Genomic DNA, 22611 nt, shown 5'->3' with positions numbered 1-22611 from the left:
ATTGAGGCTGATAGGAGGGGGCTGTTGGCCCCTGATACTGCTGGTCATTTTCAACGGCTTATCGTATATTTCTGTAAACTACACAGCGCAATCTCCCAAGGCAAACTCATTTAATGAACCAACAGGTTATTAACATTTTCAATAGAGCAGCATTTATCAGAGGAAAAGTCATTAGAGAGTGTTTCAGTGGTTCTGTGCAATCGGTTGACACGTCTCTCATTCTGCAAAATGAAATAAAAGAGGCTGACAGTAAGGAGATAAAAGTGATTGCATTGCAGTCTTATGAAACATGAATTTAGATTTTTGCCCATTGCTGAATGGATTGTGATTTAAATGGGGTTTTGGAAACAGATGTCTCAATTGCAATGAGAAGTCACCTTATTGTGATGAATAATGCAAAATGTGTAGTTGTGGCCATCACTTATAAAGATTAGAACAGTTGTTCTAGTTGTCCTAATCTAATCCCTAATAAATGATAGATTGATGAGACAGCGAAAGGAAACAAGACAGACCAAGATAGACAGATAGAGGGAAGGGAAGAGGGAGAGAGAGAGAGAAAGAGAGAGAGAACATGCAAAATTGTTGTATTTAGTTACAGTGCCGTGTGTATACACTACATACATACTTATATACCACATACAAATGTAATATATTGAATGAAACGGACACTATGACCTCATTTAATCAAAATATAGGATAGGATAGGATAGGATATAGGATACTATAGGATATACAATGCTGTTTAAGCCATGAACCGTGAAGATCAATAGAATTAGCTATCAAGCTATAAAGAAAGATCAATAGCAGTGGCTGTCAAGGCTGTGGCATTTGAATGGAACACACACCACTGTACCTAAATAGCAGCAATTTTGCTTCATCACAAAAGGTAATAAAAATCAATGAGAAAGTATTTTGGTATAAAAAATGTTGCCAATTTGCTACTGCTTTTTAAGTCTGTCTGGGCTAGCACAACCTGTGTTCTCTGCGTAACCAAGTTAGCTATGCTGGTCCATTATGGTCTGGGTGATGTTATCCTGTGTTTTTCCAACCCTGTCACTGATGTTATAAATTGTCTATTTAAAACCAGATAGCATTTATATGGCTTGATTTGGGATCATGCGTCTGGTGGTCATAGCTTTGTCCATCAGTCAAAAATATTGTTTATTTAGTTTAAATGGTGGGACTGGATTGTGTGGATTTGTATTTCCACTGGGCTGGCTTTTCTGGTGTTAGAGGCTTGGAAATCATTCAGCCTCTGGCATTCAGGCTGTGGGGACTCGTTGAGTTGGTGTATTTCAAACAGAGTATGGCTCATTGGCCAATGGCTAGTTTTCAAAAATTAGAAACATGAATTAATGGCCTGATACAAATGCAGTTACAAATGTGCTTTCCTCACCTCCATCTTTCTCCCTGACAACCTCAAGCTTATCAGATGGGCCACATCCTACAGCAAGTGAAATACAGCCTAACATTATGACATTTACAAGTCATGCACTATTTAGATCCAGGGATATGATTCACAAAATTGGATTTTGTGTACATACGTCTATTCACTAAGTCAATACCAAAGACTGTATGAAAATCTCCTATATTTTAGGCGCCCTAGGCCATATCAAGAATAGGTTGCATAAATGCAATAAAAGCTTAGGCCTATACATATGTCGGCTACATAAAAATGCTTGCACACACACTACTTTTTCTTGCACATGCACACATAGAAAGCTTGCACATACACTACACTTTCTTCCACATGCAAATGATAAGCTTGTACATAAACCAATTTTGACTTGCACATCCTCATCAAAAGCTCACATACTACTTTTACTTCGCACATACACTACTTTTGTCTTGCACATCCATGTAAAACGCACATACACATACTACTTTTACTTCACACATACCGCACTTGCACATCTCCATCACTATACTTTTAAGTAAAAGCGGAATATTTTTGAGATTTTATATGTGCAGAGTAAGGGCCCGTCCCATTTCTCCCCCCTTAAAACTTCCACTTGGTTTTGATTGCCCTCAAGTCCCTTCGACAAGGGAAGTGGGGGTGAAGATATTTCCCTATGAATTGGGACACCACAATGCAAATTAGCGTAGCGAACATGCTCACCTACATCACGCGCAGCGCCGACGTGTCTGGTAGGAGCCTGCTACTATTTTCATTCAGGAACATGCCGGTTCCAGCGGTCATGTTGACTGTTTTGTGGGCTGTGCTGGTTTATCTATGTCTGGTTAATCAACAAAGATATTAGTGTTCATGTGAACGCCAGAACACACATCCTAAATATTGACAAAACTACCCAGATCAGATATATAACGTTATTTGATGGGCAGACTCTCTCAAAGCACTCACATATATAGCAGATATCATGAGCATTGTCAGATAGCTTTGTGAAATATTTTCTAACATTAGTGTTCAAAACTCAACAGTCCATTGGATGTGCATTAAACTAACATATTCCAACATATTTCAAAATGTTAATATGCTTATTCTTTAATATGCGTATTTATTTATGCTTCTTCCTTTCCAGCGGTGTCAGCTATCTTGTTGGTGGTCGATATCCTGGGTAATTTCATCTCCCACTTCGTTTTAAGCCTGCATCGGGCCTGGCTATATTTTGAGGGTTGATTTTAAGGGGAAAATAGCACTTCCCCTTGCTCCCTAAATGGGACACCCTACCCCTACATGTGCACGCGCAAAAACGAGGGTTAGGGCAAAAATCTAGGGGAAGGGGAGGTATTGGGACGGGCCCTAAAACTAGTGTAGGCCTACGTGCAAGGTAAAATTGGTGTGTGTGTGTGTATGTGTGTGTGTGTGTGTGTGTGTGTGTGTTTAGGCTGGTAGGCCTAAGCCATTCTTGTGGGATAATGAAAATAACATGGCAGAAGAGTGACATCTCCTGGGTGATGTTGGCACCATCCATGCATCTGTCAAAGAAACAACAAGATACAGAACTGCCTTTCACATTTGATCTGTTTTGCATCCTTGATTGTATCAGTAGGTCTATTATACAAAAACATTGTATTTTGGTTATGAACAGGTTGTTGAGACAAATAAATTATGGGCTACTATATTTAGGCATGTGACTTTTCACCTCCGATGACGGCGGAATTGTAGAACAGTTTCAGATACTTGTGTACAAAATCCCGGAAATGGCAGTTTTCAAACGGAGGTGATCTCAGCAGGCAGGCAAGAGGTTCAGCTACACAGGCAGTCATGTAAACAGTGTAGCCAGGGCCAGTAAGCTAGTGAAAGTGAATTGACTCTTGACAGTTATTTTAGCTGCGCAGAGGCTCGTTAGGATTTAAGATTCGCTTTGGCGAGGTGGTCATTGACATTTACCAGATTTACTGCGCAGGGACGGAGACTGCAACAGTACGTATTTATCTCTTTCAATGGGGAAAAAACACATAATTTTAAAGTAAGTAGCGTCAATAGAGAGCTACTTGCTAACAAGTGATTTAGCATAACAGCTAATGTTAGCTGATGATGTTTGTTTGCTTGCTGCCTATTATAACAACACCACGACCACTATCTGTCACTTCGTCCATGTCAGGCCCGTGCAACTGTAACGTGACAGTTTGTCATGTAGGTTTTAGAGGACCTAGTTATTTTTACGAATGTTCAGATAAACCCAAATGTGCAGCAGTGCAGAATATTTATCTTTTCACTACAGGCAGGCAGCTGTCATGAACTTAAACATTGCACCAACAACAACAGCAGCCGCCGCAGACAAAAATAGGTATGCGGTCGGACCATGTCTGTTTAGTGCTTTGTAAGATTTGGCAGGCCTAATGCTATTATCGTGAGATTGCAATTATGTTCTTTGCAATAGCTTACACGTCTGATCTTAACTACATATTCACTGTAAACTCATAAAGTAGCTAGCTTAGTAAGCAAACCTACGTGCCATTGCCGTGATAACTAGACGTTGCCATGAAGAGGCCCTCTGTTTTGAGTAGCATGGAGCAATTCTGATTTGCTCCATGTTTTTCATTATTTATTTTTTAAGATCTGCACTCTGTAACTAGGCCTATATGCTATAGCCTAGATTTGTAGTGTCGTTTTTCAGTCCTGATATGGTAATGCTAACATGTTAATAGGAATATGGCAAGTGAAATACTTAGTCTGGTCAAGTGTTTGATTCAACATTGTAACATCATTGTCTTATTTGGTGAAAATTAAACAACCTTTCTATTAATCACTGGGAACCTTAACTCCATATAAAAAAGAAAAGAAAAAAACCCTGATTGCTGTCACCAAATCAGGTTAATCAGGTTCCTCTGTCTCTCTCTCACACAGAAACACTACATGAGTGAGGACTTGCGATAATGTGAACTGGAGTGGTCAGGTTTCAGACATGGCTGAGGATGGCAAGATGAGGCAGATGGGGATGTCAGCGACGGTCAGTCCATCTCTGTCTTGCGTGCGGCAGAAGTACCATAGCAGCAGGCATTCCCAGGGCCTGCTGGATGGTCTACTGGCGTTGAGGCATGGTGGCATCTTGTTCGACGTGGTGCTCCTCGTGGAGGGCAAGCCTATTCAGGCCCATCGCATCCTCCTGGCCGCGTCCTGTGATTATTTCAGGTTTGAGACAGCATGGTTGAGACTTTGATCCCTGCACCACTACTGGGCCGATTTCACCTATCATTTCTGCTTTAGGGGGATTTTGGATTAGAAAGTGAAAACTTGTGAGAACAGAGTATGTTGTAATGCTCATTTGCTTTCAGTTTTAGTTTATTTTTTTATTAAAAGGGCTGGCATTAACTGTAGAGCAAAGTGCAAGGTACTTTCCAGATAGAGACTGTCGTTTACACACCGGAGTAAATTAATTAAGTGACCAGCCATGTTGTAGACGTAGTCATCCAACATGTTTTACACATTACATAATGTACTGGCAAAACACAATAGAGATTTGTTGGGTTTTTAAAGCATGTAATAGAATTACACTGAAATCAGTTATATTAAGTCATAAGCAGCTTGAACTGAACCCTTACAGAAATATTTTTTTTTATACACTAGAACTGTGTGAAGCACTATAACATTCTAGCATGTTATGCTATATCAATGGCTGTGGGGCAAGCGTATGTGATCTGAACAAATGTCATGACTTTCATTTCCCATTTTTTGTGTGTTGTGTTTCTGCAGGGGGATGTTTGCAGGAGGATTGAGAGAGATGCAGCAGACAGAGGTTTCAGTACACGGTGTGACTTACGTGGCTATGACCAAACTACTGGACTTCATCTATACCTCTGAGCTGGAGTTAGACCTGGACAATGTGCAGGAAGTGCTATCAGCTGCCACCCTATTGCAGGTACGCCTCTTTAGTGCGGAAAATGGCGCTTCGTGTGTGAACAATGAGTATAGGATGGAGCATGGAATGCTCAATTATGGCTATAGTGCTCTTGGAGGAGCGTGGGCATTTATAAGACTTATGACAAAATCGGATGCTGTATGTGGGAAAAATTGAAACGTAAAGGCTTTATTGACGATGTTTCAATAGATGACTTTTCAAAAAGCTCAAAGACAATAACCCCTTAAATTATGACTTATATAATAACAAAGTCATTTGTATATTTGTTATTTGTATAGCGCAAAACAGTACCATCTTTGAGAATCCCATAAATTACATTTGTATTATTGTGTTATTGATCTACAGTATTTCAATAGTGCACTAGCTTGTTTGAGTTGTGGAGTATTGGAGTGTCTTTTCTTCTTTTATAAATTTGTGTACATTCAGGTTCAGGAGGTGATCGGCTTCTGCTGTGAATTCCTCTTCTCCTGGCTGGATGACGACAACCTGCTGGAAGTGGAGAAGCTGGCCGACGTCTATGGCCTGGACCAGCTGGCCGCCAAGGTGGACGGCTATCTGCTGAAGAACATCCGCAGCCTGTCACGCCTGCCGGTCTACCGGCAGCTGCCCCCGGACAAGGTGTTCAGCGTCCTGAGCAGCGACAACCTGGAGGTGGAGTCGGAGAATGAGGTGTACGAGGCTGCGCTGCACTACCACTACACCCCCGAGCAGGTGGAGAAGGACCAGGTGTGCCTGCAGGTGAGAGAGCACCACCCCACCACTGCTCCCATGCAATGGCCCCATTCCAAAGTCCTGCTTCAGAAAATAATAAGTCCTATCGCATATTTATTCTAGCTGCTAGTACAACTCGTCAGCAGGAGATAAGCGGAGATAGCAGTCTTATCAGTTTTCCTATTGACAAAATGTAACAACTAACTAGCTTTAGCTTGGGTTACATGCATCACTCTCAACCAATCAATTCTCTGACGACACCTAACCTCATCTTAGCATAAGCGATACTTATTCACTTACGTAGAGAAGGGCAGCCGTGGCCTACTGGTTAGCACTTCGGACTTGTAACCGGAGGGTTGCCGGTTCGAACCCCGACCAGTAGGCACGGCTCTGCTCCCCGAGCGCCGCTGTTGATGCAGGCAGCTCACTGAGCCGGGATTAATGTGTGCTTCACCTCACTGTGTGTACACTGTGTGCTGTGTGTGTTTCACTAATTCACGGATTTTTTTTTAGCTGATCAAGATATTGAATATGATCAAGGTACTGCTATTTGTGATGTGACTATATGGGCTGACGTTACATGATAGATGTCTGTAATGTTTGAATACAGGCTGGAGCACAGTGCACCAGGGTAGTTTCAAAGGGTTATTTTACACCATGGAGCCCAGCTTAAAAAGACCTCTCAGTGTGTTGAACTTTGAACAGCCTTCCCATTGGTCCCTGAAATCCTTGAGGGCCAGGAAAGGGCAAGAGATAGTCACACATTCTGCCATCACTTTTTCTGATTTTAGCCCTTATTAGTGATACCGTCATATTCAGTAAGCAGTGGGAAAGATGTTAAAGATCATGACAGTTGTAGTCTAATTGAAAGGGACCCGACTGATTTCAAAAAGTAGGAGTTTGTTTAGGGCACCTTAACCACTTCCTTCATAGGATTCCATTTTTAGAGAACTAGCTTCCGATGCTTAAAGCATAACTCTCGCCAAAATGCAACCTAGGGTCTATTTGTGAATGTTTACTAAAAAGAAAGGTTTTCAAGTTTGACTCGGGTACATTCAGAAAAAGACCCTACAGTAGGTTGCATTTTGGCGAGAGTTACGATTTCCCAAATCCTACTGGTGTTACGCTTTTTCGCTGGAAGACTGGAATCTCCCTCTTCAGATGATCAGATCACCAGTGTTAAGTGCACAAGTAGAACCAATCAATGGTAGGACTTTAACTTTCTGAAGATGGAGATCTCCACCTTTGCCCCAGTCTGTGGTCAGTTGTTTCCATGCACTTTTAGATCATATTAACCAGACTGGGGATACGGTTGTGTTTCTTGATCAGTGAGCCAATCTCCTTGTTCCATTGAGTATTTGATTTTTGACATGTTTGTTGTGTCTTCTCTTGTGTGCCTGTGGGCATGTTCAGGACCCGATGCGGATGTTGGAGGCGGTGCGCTTCTGCCTGATGGAGCGTGGCGTGCTGCAGCGGCTGTTCGGGCGACTGCATGAGGCGCGCCCGCTGCGCGAGGCTGTGTCGGCCGCCCTGCACTACCACAGCCAGGAGCTGTGGCAGCCGGTGATGCAGAGCCCGCTCACGCAGCCGCGTTCCACCTTCCACTGCCTGCTGGCCTTCGGCGGCATGTTCTCCTCGGGCGCGCTCGACGACAACGAGGAGCGCTTCCAGGTCTACCACCCGAGCTGGTCGGAGTGGCGCAGCCTGCCCGCCGAGCGGGCACCGCGCATGTCCAACATGGGCATCGCCGTGCTCAACAACTTCATCTACCTGGTGGGCGGCGACAGGAACACCAGCGGCTTCCGTGCCGAGACGCGCTGCTGGAGGTGAGACTGCCCACACCATTATTTATTTGGGCTAAATTGTCCTGCATTCTAGACCCACGTTCAATGCTGCACAGAGAACATTATTAATATTGTTCTAAGGTTAGTCATCTTAAGCTTTACAGTAGCAGTGTACTTCTTTGAATTTGGAGATTGCATTGCATTAATCTACAAATAATTTTAGCAACTGTTTGATTGCATTGTTTATAAATGATAAATCATAAATCATGGGTGTGACCGAAAGTCTCGGCACACTTATGTCGGCGCCTCTGTCACGGCAAATGTGCTATCGGCCCTCATGATCATTGGGAATAATAACTGCTTATAGGCGTGGTGTTTTTCAGCAGTCAATTCTTGGTACTCCTTGGTAAACCTGATTTGTCTGCTAGTCGAAACCACATTTCTTTCTATCCAGAGAGCAAACAATTACGTATTTCTTTCTTCTTATAGTAATGGATCGTTTTCATCTTTATAATTGATTATAACTGTTTATATTTATTTCTCGACTATCCAACCACCAATCCACCATGCCCAATCCACACTGCATCCTACGATATAGAAATATATATGCTATACTTACAAACCTTATAAAAAAACGATAAGCCAATGGCTAAATTAAAATGTATACTGTTCTGTAAAGTCGCATACAGCATATGACCGTGAAAGACTTTGATGTTTTTATTGATGTGTTTTACCAGTCCAGAGCCCAGAGGCTCCACTGCTGCTTAAAATGACATTTCTGCCTCAGAATGAACAGCTGTCACCAGAAAAAGCACTCCGATCAATGGCACAGTTGTTGTGTGCAATGGCACAGTCCCTCAGTGATACCAGCTTATTTAGTTTGCCCCTCCTGTTCTCCTCTGGTCAATGTAAAATGCCCAAAGTCTTTCCCTGTTGTGGACCGAAACCTATTTTCTTCCTTGATCATCTCTCACAGGGGCAGCTGTGGCCTACTGGTTAGGGCTTCGGACTTGTAACCGGAGGGTTGCCGGTTGGAACCCCGACCAGTAGGAACGGCTGAAGTGCCCTTGAGCAAGGCACCTAACCCCTCACTGCTCCCCGAGTGCCGCTGTAGCAGGCAGCTCATTGCATCAGGATTAGTGTGTGCTTCACCTCACTGTGTGTTCACTGTGTGCTGAGTGTGTTTCACTAATTCACGGATTGGGATAAATGCAGAGATCAAATTTCCCTCACGGGATCAAAAGAGTATATATACTTATACTTTATACTTATACTTATACTTATACTATCATAAAGTATTGGCATTTGATAATGGTACTGGGGAAACCTAGGGCTCATTTGGCATTGCTATCATTGCGTCTAGAGTAATTGACTCAGTCGTAAAGCAGCAATACTCTCCAAACACAGACGCAGCCAGACCAAAGTCCAGCTAAATTTAGTTAGTCAGCGGAACGGAGGGTGATTTACACTCAATTTAACACCGATGGAAATCACTCTAGTGCCTCAGAAGGCCAGAACATTGAGCATGTGTGTGTACCTTCACCATACTTGCAGTACACTGCCCTCCCCCTCCCTACATACACAGCACATTATTTCATCAGGAAACTTCTCCAACACACATCCCCAACATACTTACAACTAGGGATGTAACGGTATGAAAATGTAACCTCACGGTTATAGTGACCACAGCACACTATCCCATCTCCCTTGTCATCCCCCCCAACACACACACCAAGACCCTGGCAGTTGGGTTAGCCCCTTGAGCCGTGGATCTGCCCAAGGTTTCTTCCTTGGTAAGGGAGTTTTTCCTTGCCCCTGTTGCTCTTGGGTGCTCCTTGTTGGTGCCCCCCCAATCTCAATCCTCCCCCACCTTTCTTGTGCAGCCCTTGCCACTTAATCTACTAAATCCCCCCCCCCCATAAATGCACAAATAGGCTGACACCAGACATAATTTCACTGCATTTCTTATTTCCAGTAACTATATGCATGTGACAATAAACTTCCTTGTATCCTTGTATCCTTGTACAACCAGCACATCATGTATAGCACTCAGAGTGGCCACAATTGTTAGTGCACATGCATGGCTCTGAGTGCATGACATTAGATGTAAGTGTTAAGTGTTAACTATAGTAGTAGTAACAAAGTAAAGTATGTAGTAGAGTCTCTTGAGTGTTAACAGCACAATGTTGTGCTGTACCCTTGGCTTTGAGCATAGGGATTTGGTTCCACAGTTAGAAATGCTAGCTGAAATGATGCAATGCTAATGTAATTGGCTTCATGTTCATTTGATTATTCTGTTGTTGACAGAGGTCCAGCCAGACTGTGTCTGTGTTCTGTAAATATCTCACTTAAAGCCGAACTAGTGTGTTAAAGTTTTGATGTCAATCTGCCATCACAGGGATTTTTTTCCATCATTTTGTAAATGCTGATCAAGATATTGAATATGATCAAGATACGGATATTTGTGATGTGACTATATATTGGCTGACATGATAGATGTCTGTAATGTTTGAATACAGGCTGGAGCACAGTGCACCAGGGCAGTTTCAACGGGTTCTTTTTCACCATGGAGCCCAGCTTGAAAAGACCTCTCAGTGTGTTGAGGTTTAAACAGTGTTCCCACGGGTCCCTGAAATCCTTGAGGGCCAGGAAAGGGCAAGAGATAGTCACACAGTCTACCATCACTGTAACAATTGAGAAATGCTCACTCTCTTTAGTTATTGTCTATTAGCTTCTGTAAAACCCGATAGTTCTATAAATCACTATAAGAAATTGTCTGTGATGTGACTGTAATTAACCTTTGTCTGTGTTTCAACCTATGTTGTGTTGGGTCCTTAGAGAGAACTGAGACCCTAATTAGGGAAAACTGAGCCTGCAAAGTCTTTGGAAATTCATTAAATTGTTGTTTAATTAAAAAAAAAAAAAATTGATGTTTAATTAAAAACCCTGCCGCCCCTTCTCTGCGACTGTAGATACGATCCGCGGCACAACAACTGGTGCACCATCGAGCCTCTGCAGCAGCAGCACGCCGACCACTGTGTCTGCGTCCTGGACGGCTACATCTACGCCATTGGGGGTCGCGACTATAGCAACGAGTTGGACTGCGTGGAGCGCTACGACCCGCACCACAACACATGGGAGCATGTGACGCCGCTGAAACGCGAGGTACGGCAGACAGGGAAGTGGACAGAGCAAATGCACTGAGACAGACGCACAAAGCAGAGACAGGGAAAAGATGGCTCGCTTATCCTTTTGAACACTGTTTCCTTAGTGGTTCTCAAACTGTTTCTGTCATTCCCCACTTTGGAGGTGGGGTATTTTCAAGGCCCACCTGACCCCATCAACCTGGCAAAATGGTAACATTAAAATATGTTTTTTGCATTTTGGTACCACGTTACATTTCCCGTCTCGGATCAGATGTTAATTCATATTTCGGTCTGTTTATGACTTCTATGTTTGTGTGTGGCTATTTTGTTTTAAATCTATGATCTTCCTTGTCAAAGAAAGGCTTTATAAAGATCGGCACCACACCTGTCATGTCTCTATTCCCCACTAATGAGGCCCGCCCCACACTTTGAGAACCACTGTCCAACACACACAACCAATACCTTTAGACCAACACATGCAACATAGACAAGCAAATGATGGCTTATAACAGCTTATGCCTTTGAACACTATTATTCACTGGGTGGGGACCTTTTATGGTGGGGAATATTTGAGGCTGTGGACATGTTAAGTTCATGAATGTTGTGTATAAACAAAAAAAACCTAAACCATAATTTCCAGAATAAAAACTTTTGACATTGTGAATATCATACAATACTGCACATTTATGCAGCAGAGTGCTGCTATATTTGTTCTGTAAAAAGTTCCTTAAATTGCTGAGTATATCGTGGCCCCTATAGGTGTATGCACATGCCGGAGCAGTGCTTGATGGGAAGATTTACATCGCCTGCGGGCGCAGGGGTTCGGTCTACCTGAAGGAGACTTACTGTTACGACCCAAGTGCCAACCACTGGGGGGCATGTGCAGAGGGCCCTGTGGAGAGAGCCTGGCACGGGATGGCAGCCCTCGACGGGCGGCTGTACGTCATCGGGGGCAGCAACGACGGCTGTGGCTACAGGAGGGATGTCTTCAAGGTTTGTTGTCGTCCGCTAATGGACCCTTTCAAGAGAGTTCCATTATCAGCATCATAGTTGGCCCCACAAGACTTCCTATTTAACATTCCATATGTTATCTTAATGCAGAGGAAGTAGATTGGGGCCCAAATAGAACGTTCAAGCATTGTTTTTGTTGTTATTGTTGAAAGGGTCTATAACATAATTCGTTGGGAAATAGTGCATATGTGTATAGTGTCTAATGACGCTAAAGTGTCTATGATGATCTTTTTGAAGCAATGTATTTGCATCTGTTTAATAGTGGTGAATGTTTTGATATTCGTGCATATGTGTATAGTTAATATCACATGCAGATGATAGTTGAAGAGTTTCTGTGTATTCCTAGATGTTTCTCACACAAAGATGTCTGAGGCGTTCATTTTAGGGCTAAAGAGAGGCATAAATTAGCCACCAGGTACAGACAGTTTCTATTTTATTTTCTATTGTTAGGAAGGATTGTTTCACTGAAACACATTCAAAAGGTATTGAACTAATTCAAAATAAAGTTACACAGCAGTGTGTGTGTGTGTGTGTGTGTGTGTGTGTGTGTGTCCTCATAACATGAGTTCTTGTGTGACAATCACCATGGTAGCATGGAGCATTGTATCATCCGTAAATGTGAAAGTAGGTTCATTTTAATGTCTCTTTAATTTTGTTGTGTCCGGTCTCTACCTGTAGGTGGCGTGCTACACCCCGCGCTCCGACTCCTGGTCAGTGGTGTGTCCGGTGCCCGCGGGGCATGGCGAGCCGGGCCTGGCCGTGCTCGATGGCCGCATCTACATCCTGGGCGGGCGCTCGCACAATAAGGGCAGTCGCATGAAGTACGTACACGTGTACGACCCCCAGCTGGACTGCTGGAAGAGCGGCACGCCTCTGGAGGACCGCGTGTCCGGCCTGTCGGCCTGCGTGGCTCTGCTGCCCTACTCCGTCCTCAGCCAGGCCCGCAGCTGGGAGCAGCACGCCAAGGCTTCCTGGGTGGAGGTGGACTGGGACGACTCGGACAACTCCAGCGAGGACTGACCTCCAACACCTCCCCTGTGTCCACACACGCACACTGCCCCGCCCCCATAACGAGCGGCTGGCGGTCATGAGCGGTGGGTGGCCCATGTTGTGACGTGGTGTGCTCATCGGGGAGGTCAGTGGTTGTTGTGATGTGACATGATGGAAATGGATGGTGCAGAGCATTTCGCCAAGCTCCCATCTTCGCACCAGAAGACTACAGCGGAAAAGACTGCAGCTTCAACATTTTCTTCAGCAAAAATGACATTTTAATCACTTCAGTTTGGGCCTTTGTCTGACACTTGACTTGTGAATGAGATTTTACAGATGCATCACATCATAATCGCAGTTCTCACACTGGTACGCATCACAGTTGTACACATCGACAGAGTTTCGCATGAAAGAAACGCTCAGCTTCCCGCCTCTCACTGCTGCAATACACTGGGTGCTCTCAGCTCTTTATTCTGCAGCCCCTCTAGTGTGATCCTCTTTTTCGTGCTCAGAGTTTTTTTAACCATGCGGCTGCATTCAGGGTTGGTCACGTCTGCTTCGTTCCCACACTGCGCTCCATGTTGCTCTTTTGTCCATCTCGGTGTCGCCCCCACACATCTGCCGCTGATTCCACTCTGAACTTACGGAGCCCCCGAAGGGAAATGGTGGGAATGTTGTTTTTTTTTAAAGATACTTTTGTGTTCCTTCGCAATGGTTTTGCGTTCCTTTGTAATAAGTTTTGCATTGCCTTGCCATAAGTTTGCGTCCCTTCACAATAGTTTTGCACTCCGTTGCAAAGCCAAAACTATAGTGAAAGAATGCAAACTTTATTGCTAGGGGACACGTATGTATTGTGGGGGAAACACACAAGAAATGATCACCAATTTCCTGCTGTTGTAAAGAAACTATTTCCTTCATGGACATCGTGGTCAATACAGGTTCACCAAAGACCAGACGAGGGGATTTCTTCATTTTTTTAATTAGTGGCTTTATTAAGGCAGCTAAAACTGTGACTAATGTTATCCAAGATTGCAAGTGTACGCTGGCAATAACTGTGCACGTGATTATGATTTTGGCTTTATTACTTCAAGGCTTCGGATTTTGACGGTCATCGTTGTTGACCATCTCCAATACTAGTGTGTATTCATTAGGCAGCCTAATGGGAGGGCCTTCAATGAAAAAAAAAACGTGTGTGATGTCTCATAGATTTGTGCGTTGTCATATAAGGCAGTGCTTCTCAAACTCATGATTTCTCATAGGTGTGTGCGTCGTCATAAAAAACTCATGATTTCTCATAGGTTTGTGCGTTGTCATATAAGGCAGTTCTTCTCAAACTCATGATTTCTCATAGGTTTCTGCATTGTCATATAAGGCAGTGCTTCTCAAACTAATGATTTCTCATAGGTCTGTGCATCGTCATAAAAAAACTCATGATTTCTCATAGGTTTGTGCATTGTCATATAAGGCAGTGCTTCTCAAACTAATGATTTCTCATAGGTCTGTGCGTCGTCATAAAAAAACTCATGATTTCTCATAGGTTTGTGCGTTGTCATATAAGCAGTGCTTCTCAAACTTCCCCTCACCTCAAGAATAATCTGGTAGGTGTATTTTTTCACACAATCTGGCAACCCTCAGAAATTCGCAACCCACTGATATAAGGTACTTACAGATGTGTCTGTTTTCCATGTTTCTGAATTTATTAGAGCACATTTTTAAGTGGTTCAAAATGTAGATGGACTTTACTGTGGACTATACAGTTTACTGATGCTTAGCTAAGGCTAGACTGCCTAGTGTGAGCAGCAACACTGTTTGGAATGCAATGGAAATTAGACTTAATGGGTGAAAAGTGATGGTTTCATGTATAATGTTATTTTTTCACACAATCTGGCAACCCCTAGAAATGATCTGGTTGCCCTCGTGTTGAGAAGCACTGATATAAATTACTTACATGTGTTTAATAATGTTACTTATGTGTTGTTAATGTTACTTACATGTGTTTGTTTTCCATGTTTCTGAATTCATTAGAGCTGTGAAGTTTTGAAGTGGTTGCATGTAAAAGATGTCTTTGCCAAAGAATGTAGTGAGGATGCCACAAAGATTAGTGACAGAACCGTGGTGGTCATGTGTGATGTGGTTTGATGTAGGTGTGTAATGGTCATTTTTGTGTTTTTGTTCAGTTGCTTTTTGCTAAAGAAGTTTTCTGAGAAGTTGTGTATTGGGAGAGCACTTTGCTTATCTTACAATACAATGCCATGTACCAATTTGGTCACTAGAGGGAGTTGGCATCACTAGAGAGAACTTCAGTTGGAAAACATACTCTGCACATCATTTTTTTAATTTACAGTGCTTTCTGTTCACTGTTGCAATTAATTATGGGCTACTGCTCCAATAAAATGAGCACACATTTACACACTTTAAAATAACATACATAAACAAGCAGATTAGGACATTTATGGGTTTTTTTTGTTGTTTTTGTTTTGTTGTTTTTTTGCTCCATTGTGCCTTGTTTATTCTCCTTCCCTGCACATGCATTACTGGAGCTTAATTCCTGTAATGTGCCTCATTCTTCACTTCAACCCTTTAGATGGAAAAGAAGATGGACACATGTTGACCATCTATGCTTTATGTGACAGTGCAATTACACTGAAGTTCATCATTGCCATGCAAAAATCAACAGCCAGCTCACTCATGTTCTTTGCCATCTGTGTTTATGTCTGTGTTAAGACACATTGATGTTCACTGTCAATAGACTGACATTTAAAGAGCTGTATAATGTGAATTAAACACCTGTACTGGTTTTATCTTTATGTAATCCAAGCTAATAGATCACATATATTACATATCATATGTATATGTAGAATATTTACATGGTACGAATGCATTTAGCAGCTGGCAAGGGCTTTATGTAAGGAGACTGATTGAGTGGCCGGAAGATAATACTACTAGTCTATATGCACAAGAAATCCTAGTGGAGCTAAAAACTGACTTTGACACCAGCGATCACTTTTATTGGGTCAGGAATAGTCATTCAGAGAGACATTGTTTGGTGTAACAATATCCCTTCCAGAGGCTTGCCTGGCCAGTGGTGATAACACATAGAGATTTTAGCTATATGAGAATGTGTCGTTGCCACTCAGATACGCTCACATTTCTACATCGGCTGCCTGCTCAGTGTTACTGCAGTCTGTTATGTTATGTGAAGAGGATTTATGACTTTACTAGTTCCTGTTCCCAAAACCAAAAGTTATCAATGTAATGATTTATAACCTCCAATCAGCTGTGGTATTGCTTCTTTCTTTCTTTCATAGCTGTTTGTGTGTGTGATTGCATGAGTGTGTGTGTCAGAACGTTTCCCTCACATGAGATTGTGTGCAGTATAATTAAAATACTATAAATCTGCTATTAGGCATGTAAGAAAGAAAACAAAGTATTTGATCCACAATACAATAAGTCAGGGGCTAGTATTCAAAGTCTTGAATAACCATATGAAGAGACTTGATGGGTGTGCCACTATGATTCATGGTGGACAGAAAGACAACTAAATGGACACATTTAGCACATTTTTTGGTAGGAAGAATGTTTTACATTATTGAAATCCAGTTGGAATCCAGTTGGTTCATTTAGTGCTGGCTAGCAAGTTAACATGTTTTCTTGGGGGAAAATGCCTCGGCTTACAAATACATTGTAACACTGAATTGGCCAACATTGTGCTATGAAGTTTTACATTTAGAAATAGATTCTAACTAATATTATTTTTAGAATATCCCAAAATTAATTGGTAACGAATGAAAAATGTAAAGTCTGATATTAGCAATAGTCATGGGACTATATGTGGCAGTAGCATAAGATTTTGATGTTGGCCACCCAAATCAAGTGTGTTAACGGTCTCTCATCACAGACACTGAAGTTAAAGTGAAAGACTTAAAGGCTATGGTACAGTAGACTACTGAGCACGCTCAGTCTTGCCCTCTCCCTCTGCACAACAAAGACTACTCATTTTGACATTAGGTGCCACCTGGGGACACATTGAGTTAAATCACCCATTCTAGCCTGCTCTGAACCTTTTTGCCTCCATTACTGGGGGCAATTGGACTTTAATATTGCCCAAAGGGGCTTTGAAAGCCCCTGGCCTGCTGGAAGCTTTATGCTGAGTGGATCCTAATCCATGGCTGTCTTGGGAGTTGTTAAAGAAGTTGCACTCTCTTTTGAGCTTGATCTTGTTTTTCCCCTTCTATTCATAATATACTTTCTGAGATGCTTTTTAACACATAAATTTGTTGACATACCCCTAAACTTATACACCTTTTCTCCTCTGATTTGTGTGTGTGTGTATTGGGGCAGAGTCTGTGTGTCATTAGAGGAGAGGTGAGAAGAGAAAGTTGAGAGTAACCTGGGGAGTCTGTTCTGTACTTTAAAAGCCCCCTGCTGACCACATGACACATGTCATCTGCCCTAAAGACCAGAGTGGGGAGGGAGGGGCGAGACCCTAACACCTCAGCTTCCTCTCACCATCTGGGTTGTTGACGAAATTTTCTTTTTTTTTTTTTTTTTTTTTTGCTTGTTTAGCTCATTCGACCTTAGTTTGAGTTGAGCTGAATTTGCCTTTGGTAAATAGCTGCATAGTATTCATGCATCCTTGAGTTCTTATCTGACTGAATCCACTGAATGCAGATGGTGAGAATTCAGTCTGCAAACAAGGAATGCTCTGGAATAACAGTTAATGAATTAGATTATTCCAGGGGCTCCCCATGCAGTGGGTGTACATATCCACTCACTGCCATGATCCCTTCAGCTCCATCAGCTGATATCATGACGACTCCAGGTCATGAGTGCCCTGATTGTCTGTTGATAAGGAGTGGACACTAGCGTGCTTCTTGTATGACGTTGATTTGGCTCTGAGGCTCTTTGATAACTCAGGACTTTCTAGAATGTTCTTACTGTCCACTTCTGCCAGAGGTCAATGGTGTTGTTGTTGATGGTTTTCACCTGGATGTGGGTCATGGATTTTATTTTTTTTTCTGGCAGCACTGTCAAGAAAACAGACTCTGCCCTGTCTTTGAACTCAGCCATAGGTTACAAGTTCAGACCAGACGTTTGTCTTGATGTTGTTATCATGACCGACTTTTACACTGTTTGCCTGAGATTAGATAAGCGTAAAGGACCCCCGATCCTTATCAGCCCTGGGAATAAGAAAGCCAAGAGTCTCCACTCAGAGGCTTGAGGCTGAGGCTTACTGGAACCCCACTGAAACACATTTCTCTCTGGAACATCACTGAAACACATTTCTCTCTGGAACATCACTGAAACACATTTCTCTCTGGAACCCCACTGGAACACATTTCTCTCTGAAACACATTTCTCTCTGGAACCTCACAGAAACACATTTCTCTCTGGAACACATTTCTCTCTGGAACCTTACTGAAACACATTTCTCTCTGGAACACATTTCTCTCTGAAACACATTTCTCTTTGGAACCTCACAGAAACACATTTCTCTCTGGAACACATTTCTCTCTGGAACCTTACTGAAACACATTTCTCACTGAAACACATTTCTCTCTGAAATACATTTCTCTCTGGAACCTCACTGAAACACATTTCTCTCTGGAACACATTTCTCTCTGGAACCTCACTGAAACACATTTCTCTCTGAAACACATTTCTCTTTGGAACCTCTCTGAAACACATTTCTTTCTGAAACACATTTCTCTCTGGAACCCCACTGAAACACATTTCTTTCTGAAACACATTTCTCTCTGGAACCTCATTGAAACACATTTCTCTCTGGAACACATTTCTCTCTGGAACCTTACTGAAACACATTTCTCACTGAAACACATTTCTCTCTGAAATACATTTCTCTCTGGAACATCACTGAAACACATTTCTCTCTGGAACACATTTCTCTCTGGAACCTTACTGAAACACATTTCTCTCTGAAACACATTTCTCTTTGGAACCTCCCTGAAACACATTTCTCTCTGGAACCTCACTGAAACACATTTCTCTCTGGAACATCACTGAAACACATTTCTCTCTGGAACATCACTGAAACACATTTCTCTCTGGAACCCCACTGAAACACATTTCTCTCTGGAACATCACTGAAACACATTTCTCTCTGGAACCCCACTGAAACACATTTCTCTCTGAAACACATTTCTCTCTGGAACCTCACAGAAACACATTTCTCTCTGGAACACATTTCTCTCTGGAACCTTACTGAAACACATTTCTCTCTGGAACACATTTCTCTCTGAAACACATTTCTCTTTGGAACCTCACAGAAACACATTTCTCTCTGGAACACATTTCTCTCTGGAACCTTACTGAAACACATTTCTCACTGAAACACATTTCTCTCTGAAATACATTTCTCTCTGGAACCTCACTGAAACACATTTCTCTCTGGAACACATTTCTCTCTGGAACCTCACTGAAACACATTTCTCTCTGAAACACATTTCTCTTTGGAACCTCTCTGAAACACATTTCTTTCTGAAACACATTTCTCTCTGGAACCCCACTGAAACACATTTCTTTCTGAAACACATTTCTCTCTGGAACCTCATTGAAACACATTTCTCTCTGGAACACATTTCTCTCTGGAACCTTACTGAAACACATTTCTCTCTGGAACACATTTCTCTCTGAAACACATTTCTCTTTGGAACCTCACAGAAACACATTTCTCTCTGGAACACATTTCTCTCTGGAACCTTACTGAAACACATTTCTCACTGAAACACATTTCTCTCTGAAATACATTTCTCTCTGGAACCTCACTGAAACACATTTCTCTCTGGAACACATTTCTCTCTGGAACCTCACTGAAACACATTTCTCTCTGAAACACATTTCTCTTTGGAACCTCTCTGAAACACATTTCTTTCTGAAACACATTTCTCTCTGGAACCCCACTGAAACACATTTCTTTCTGAAACACATTTCTCTCTGGAACCTCATTGAAACACATTTCTCTCTGGAACACATTTCTCTCTGGAACCTTACTGAAACACATTTCTCACTGAAACACATTTCTCTCTGAAATACATTTCTCTCTGGAACATCACTGAAACACATTTCTCTCTGGAACCTCACTGAAACACATTTCTCTCTGGAACCTTACTGAAACACATTTCTCTCTGAAACACATTTCTCTTTGGAACCTCTCTGAAACACATTTCTCTCTGGAACCTCACTGAAACACATTTCTCTCTGGAACCTCACTGAAACACATTTCTCCATTTCCATGTCCACTGTGTCAACCCTTTCACCTCAAATCTGAAGCTACCTGAGGACAGTACGGTTCAATTACAGTAAGACCACACTGTGGCCAAATGAAATGGTATATATTTGGTGAAACAATGGGTATCCCCACTGCATTGCGTTTTTCCTGTCCAGGCAGTAAGTGGGTCATAATTACACGTGACCTACAGGAGCCTTTTGTATTGTGGGAGTTTCTTGACCACGCTCACTAGTCAACACATGAGACAAACACAGGACAGGATGTGTTAGGGAGGAATATGGCTGTCCTCTGATCTTGTGGTCTTCCCTGAATTGTCCTCGGCAATGCACCCCTGACTTGCAAAGACAGCCTTGATGGATAGCAACATTTCTAACCTACACCTTTGCCAAGTTGGACGCTATGCATATAATGAAAGGCAACATTAATCATACCTTGTAATGAACCTGAGTACAAAACTCACACGTGGAAGAGGTCTCTATCAACATATTCCCTGGGGATACACTTTGTTTTACTCTCATTGTGGTTGTCTGAAGAGGTCTTCAAATTATTTGTTGTTGTAGATCTTGAATGCACCCCCCACCCACAGACACACACACACACACACACACACTACCACCACCGCCAGCCTTCCTCAACCTCCCGACTCTTTTACGGCTGTCATTAGCAACTGACATCCCTGCCAAGTGGGCAATCAGAGCTGCTCTGCGTTTGGACTTGTTAAAAGCCCAGACCCCACCCCCAGCCCTCACCATTTTCATGGCACTTAAGGTTCTTTCACACAGACCCCTATGGCCGTTTCGTGCTTTGTTTTGTGAGTTATACCCCCCACAGCCAGTGCCAATGAGTCTTTAGAGCACAGAAGGTAAAAGTGAGGCGTGGTCTTTATTACAACAAAAGAGGAATGACAAACAAACAAACAAATGCATAATGGCACAGTCTGTAGGAGTCTGGATATACATGATGAGGGATGGAGTTTGGAGCAGAATGCTTATTTTTGCTGCTGTCTTTGAAAGCCTAAGATACGTTTTGCACATCACACAGTTGTTGTAAGGTCTACTGGTTTTTACCATCTGTTGACATCTGATGACGTTAACTTCATCCCACTAGCATCCTAATGACCTTTCTAGAAATGTATTGGTGTTCATGTATGTAGTTATGTTTGGCCCACATGTTTGATTAGCTTATGGTTCTCTCAGGTTGGGAGAGGAGAACTGTGTCTCCTTTGGGAACTGACGCAGGGCTTCTAATTACTCATCAATTGAGCGCACTTCTGATGTGTCTATTCCATTTCCCCTACAGTCTGGCACAAGGTTCCTGCCTTTTCTTTTTATGCCATGCAAAGGAGGCCATTTTCCAGAGCCACTCAGGAAACAAGTTCAGACATACTTGATGCAGGTACTTGAGGTAAAATCATGCAAAGGTTGTAAGGAAACTGCTATACTTCAACCCTATGCAAAAAAATGCAAAAAATATTTTTAAACCAAAATTAAAGGTGCTCTCAGCAAATGTTGGGTAACGTCACTTCTTTTGATGTTCAAACAAAACCGAAAGCTAGCTCGCTACTCCCCCCCTCGTGCAATTAAAACTCTCCTAAATGCACATCTCATTGGTGATTGGCTGGAACAGTTTGTTATGTTTTTATGGGCTGGACCAAGTTGTTTTTGTTGCCGTTTTTGGAGCCTGGGCTGTCCACAGAGGCCATGTTTTTTTACAGTATATTCAGGGTACAGGCAGCTAGTGGATGTTGAGGTGATGTTTGCTGTATGTGACAAAAATGTTTTAGCTTAGAAACCACTTAACATAGCTCAGAGCACCTTTAAAAATTTAGTTGTAAGAACATGCAAAGTCCATAAATGCCCATTCTTACTAAGAAATCTGTTTTGGCTGGGATGTCTTAGAAATACTGCCCTATGGAAATGTGTTTATTGAAACCTTTTATTTGAATTATAGAAATATACCTACCTGGAAGTCTGCTGGTTAATGATGATCTATTTAACTCAATAAGAGAAAGGGGCCACAAGCCAGTGTGTGTTAATAATATCAACAAGTTTCAATGCGTAACAGTACTTCTGTTTATTCCTCATTGTTTTGAGGCAACAGGAACAGAGGTCTCCCGTTACAATTGTGTTACACTTTAATTAATGACACAAACACTTAAATCTGTAAATCACATAGCAATTTTAGTACATCCATTTACATCACACAAATGCTTTATTCCCTTTTCTATATTATAAAAATAATATTAAGCAGCAAAGGACATTAAGACCAAACACTAAATAAATAGACACGTCAAAACAAAGCAGACTTTTTCTAGGGCCATGGTAACGTAACAAGGAATCACAAACAGAAGTCCTTCTATAAACGTTAATAATCCCCCATACCAACTTTCAAAGTGA

At 42.2% G+C, this 22611-nt stretch overlaps 1 protein-coding gene across 3 annotated transcripts; it reads left to right on the top strand.

The window, feature by feature from the left end:
- The first annotated feature begins 3139 nt into the window (after positions 1 to 3139).
- klhl22 (kelch-like family member 22) lies at positions 3140 to 16239 on the top strand. 3 transcript variants are annotated; one of them, XM_048243874.1, is made up of 9 exons: positions 3140 to 3385; positions 3687 to 3752; positions 4313 to 4597; positions 5159 to 5324; positions 5751 to 6062; positions 7449 to 7861; positions 10792 to 10984; positions 11725 to 11958; positions 12655 to 16239. In XM_048243874.1, the coding sequence occupies exons 3-9, from the start codon at positions 4371 to 4373 to the stop codon at positions 12994 to 12996; spliced, it is 1887 nt and encodes a 628-aa protein (XP_048099831.1). In that variant the 5' UTR covers positions 3140 to 3385; positions 3687 to 3752; positions 4313 to 4370; the 3' UTR covers positions 12997 to 16239. The 3 variants fall into 3 exon arrangements, 2 of the variants coding, with proteins under 2 accessions (XP_048099831.1, XP_048099830.1); XR_007193567.1 differs by lacking the exon at positions 3687 to 3752 and having other exon boundaries at positions 3141 to 3385; positions 12655 to 14317; positions 14411 to 16239; XM_048243873.1 differs by lacking the exon at positions 3687 to 3752 and having other exon boundaries at positions 3141 to 3385.
- The last annotated feature ends 6372 nt before the right edge of the window (positions 16240 to 22611 follow it).

The sequence above is a fragment of the Alosa alosa genome, chromosome 5 (genome assembly GCF_017589495.1).
Source record: "Alosa alosa isolate M-15738 ecotype Scorff River chromosome 5, AALO_Geno_1.1, whole genome shotgun sequence".
In the NCBI taxonomy this organism is placed as follows: domain Eukaryota; kingdom Metazoa; phylum Chordata; class Actinopteri; order Clupeiformes; family Clupeidae; genus Alosa; species Alosa alosa.
Note: the sequence above shows the minus strand (reverse complement) of the source record. Positions and strands in the feature narration are given on the sequence as shown.

Bases quoted from the DNA above. Each gene is read 5' to 3' on its own strand.
- klhl22 (XM_048243874.1), top strand. From the start codon at position 4,371: ATGGCTGAGGATGGCAAGATGAGGCAGATGGGGATGTCAGCGACGGTC. The intron at 6,063-7,448 runs GTGAGAGAGCAC...GGGCATGTTCAG, and splicing joins AGGACCAGGTGTGCCTGCAG to GACCCGATGCGGATGTTGGA. The intron at 11,959-12,654 runs GTTTGTTGTCGT...CTCTACCTGTAG, and splicing joins ACAGGAGGGATGTCTTCAAG to GTGGCGTGCTACACCCCGCG.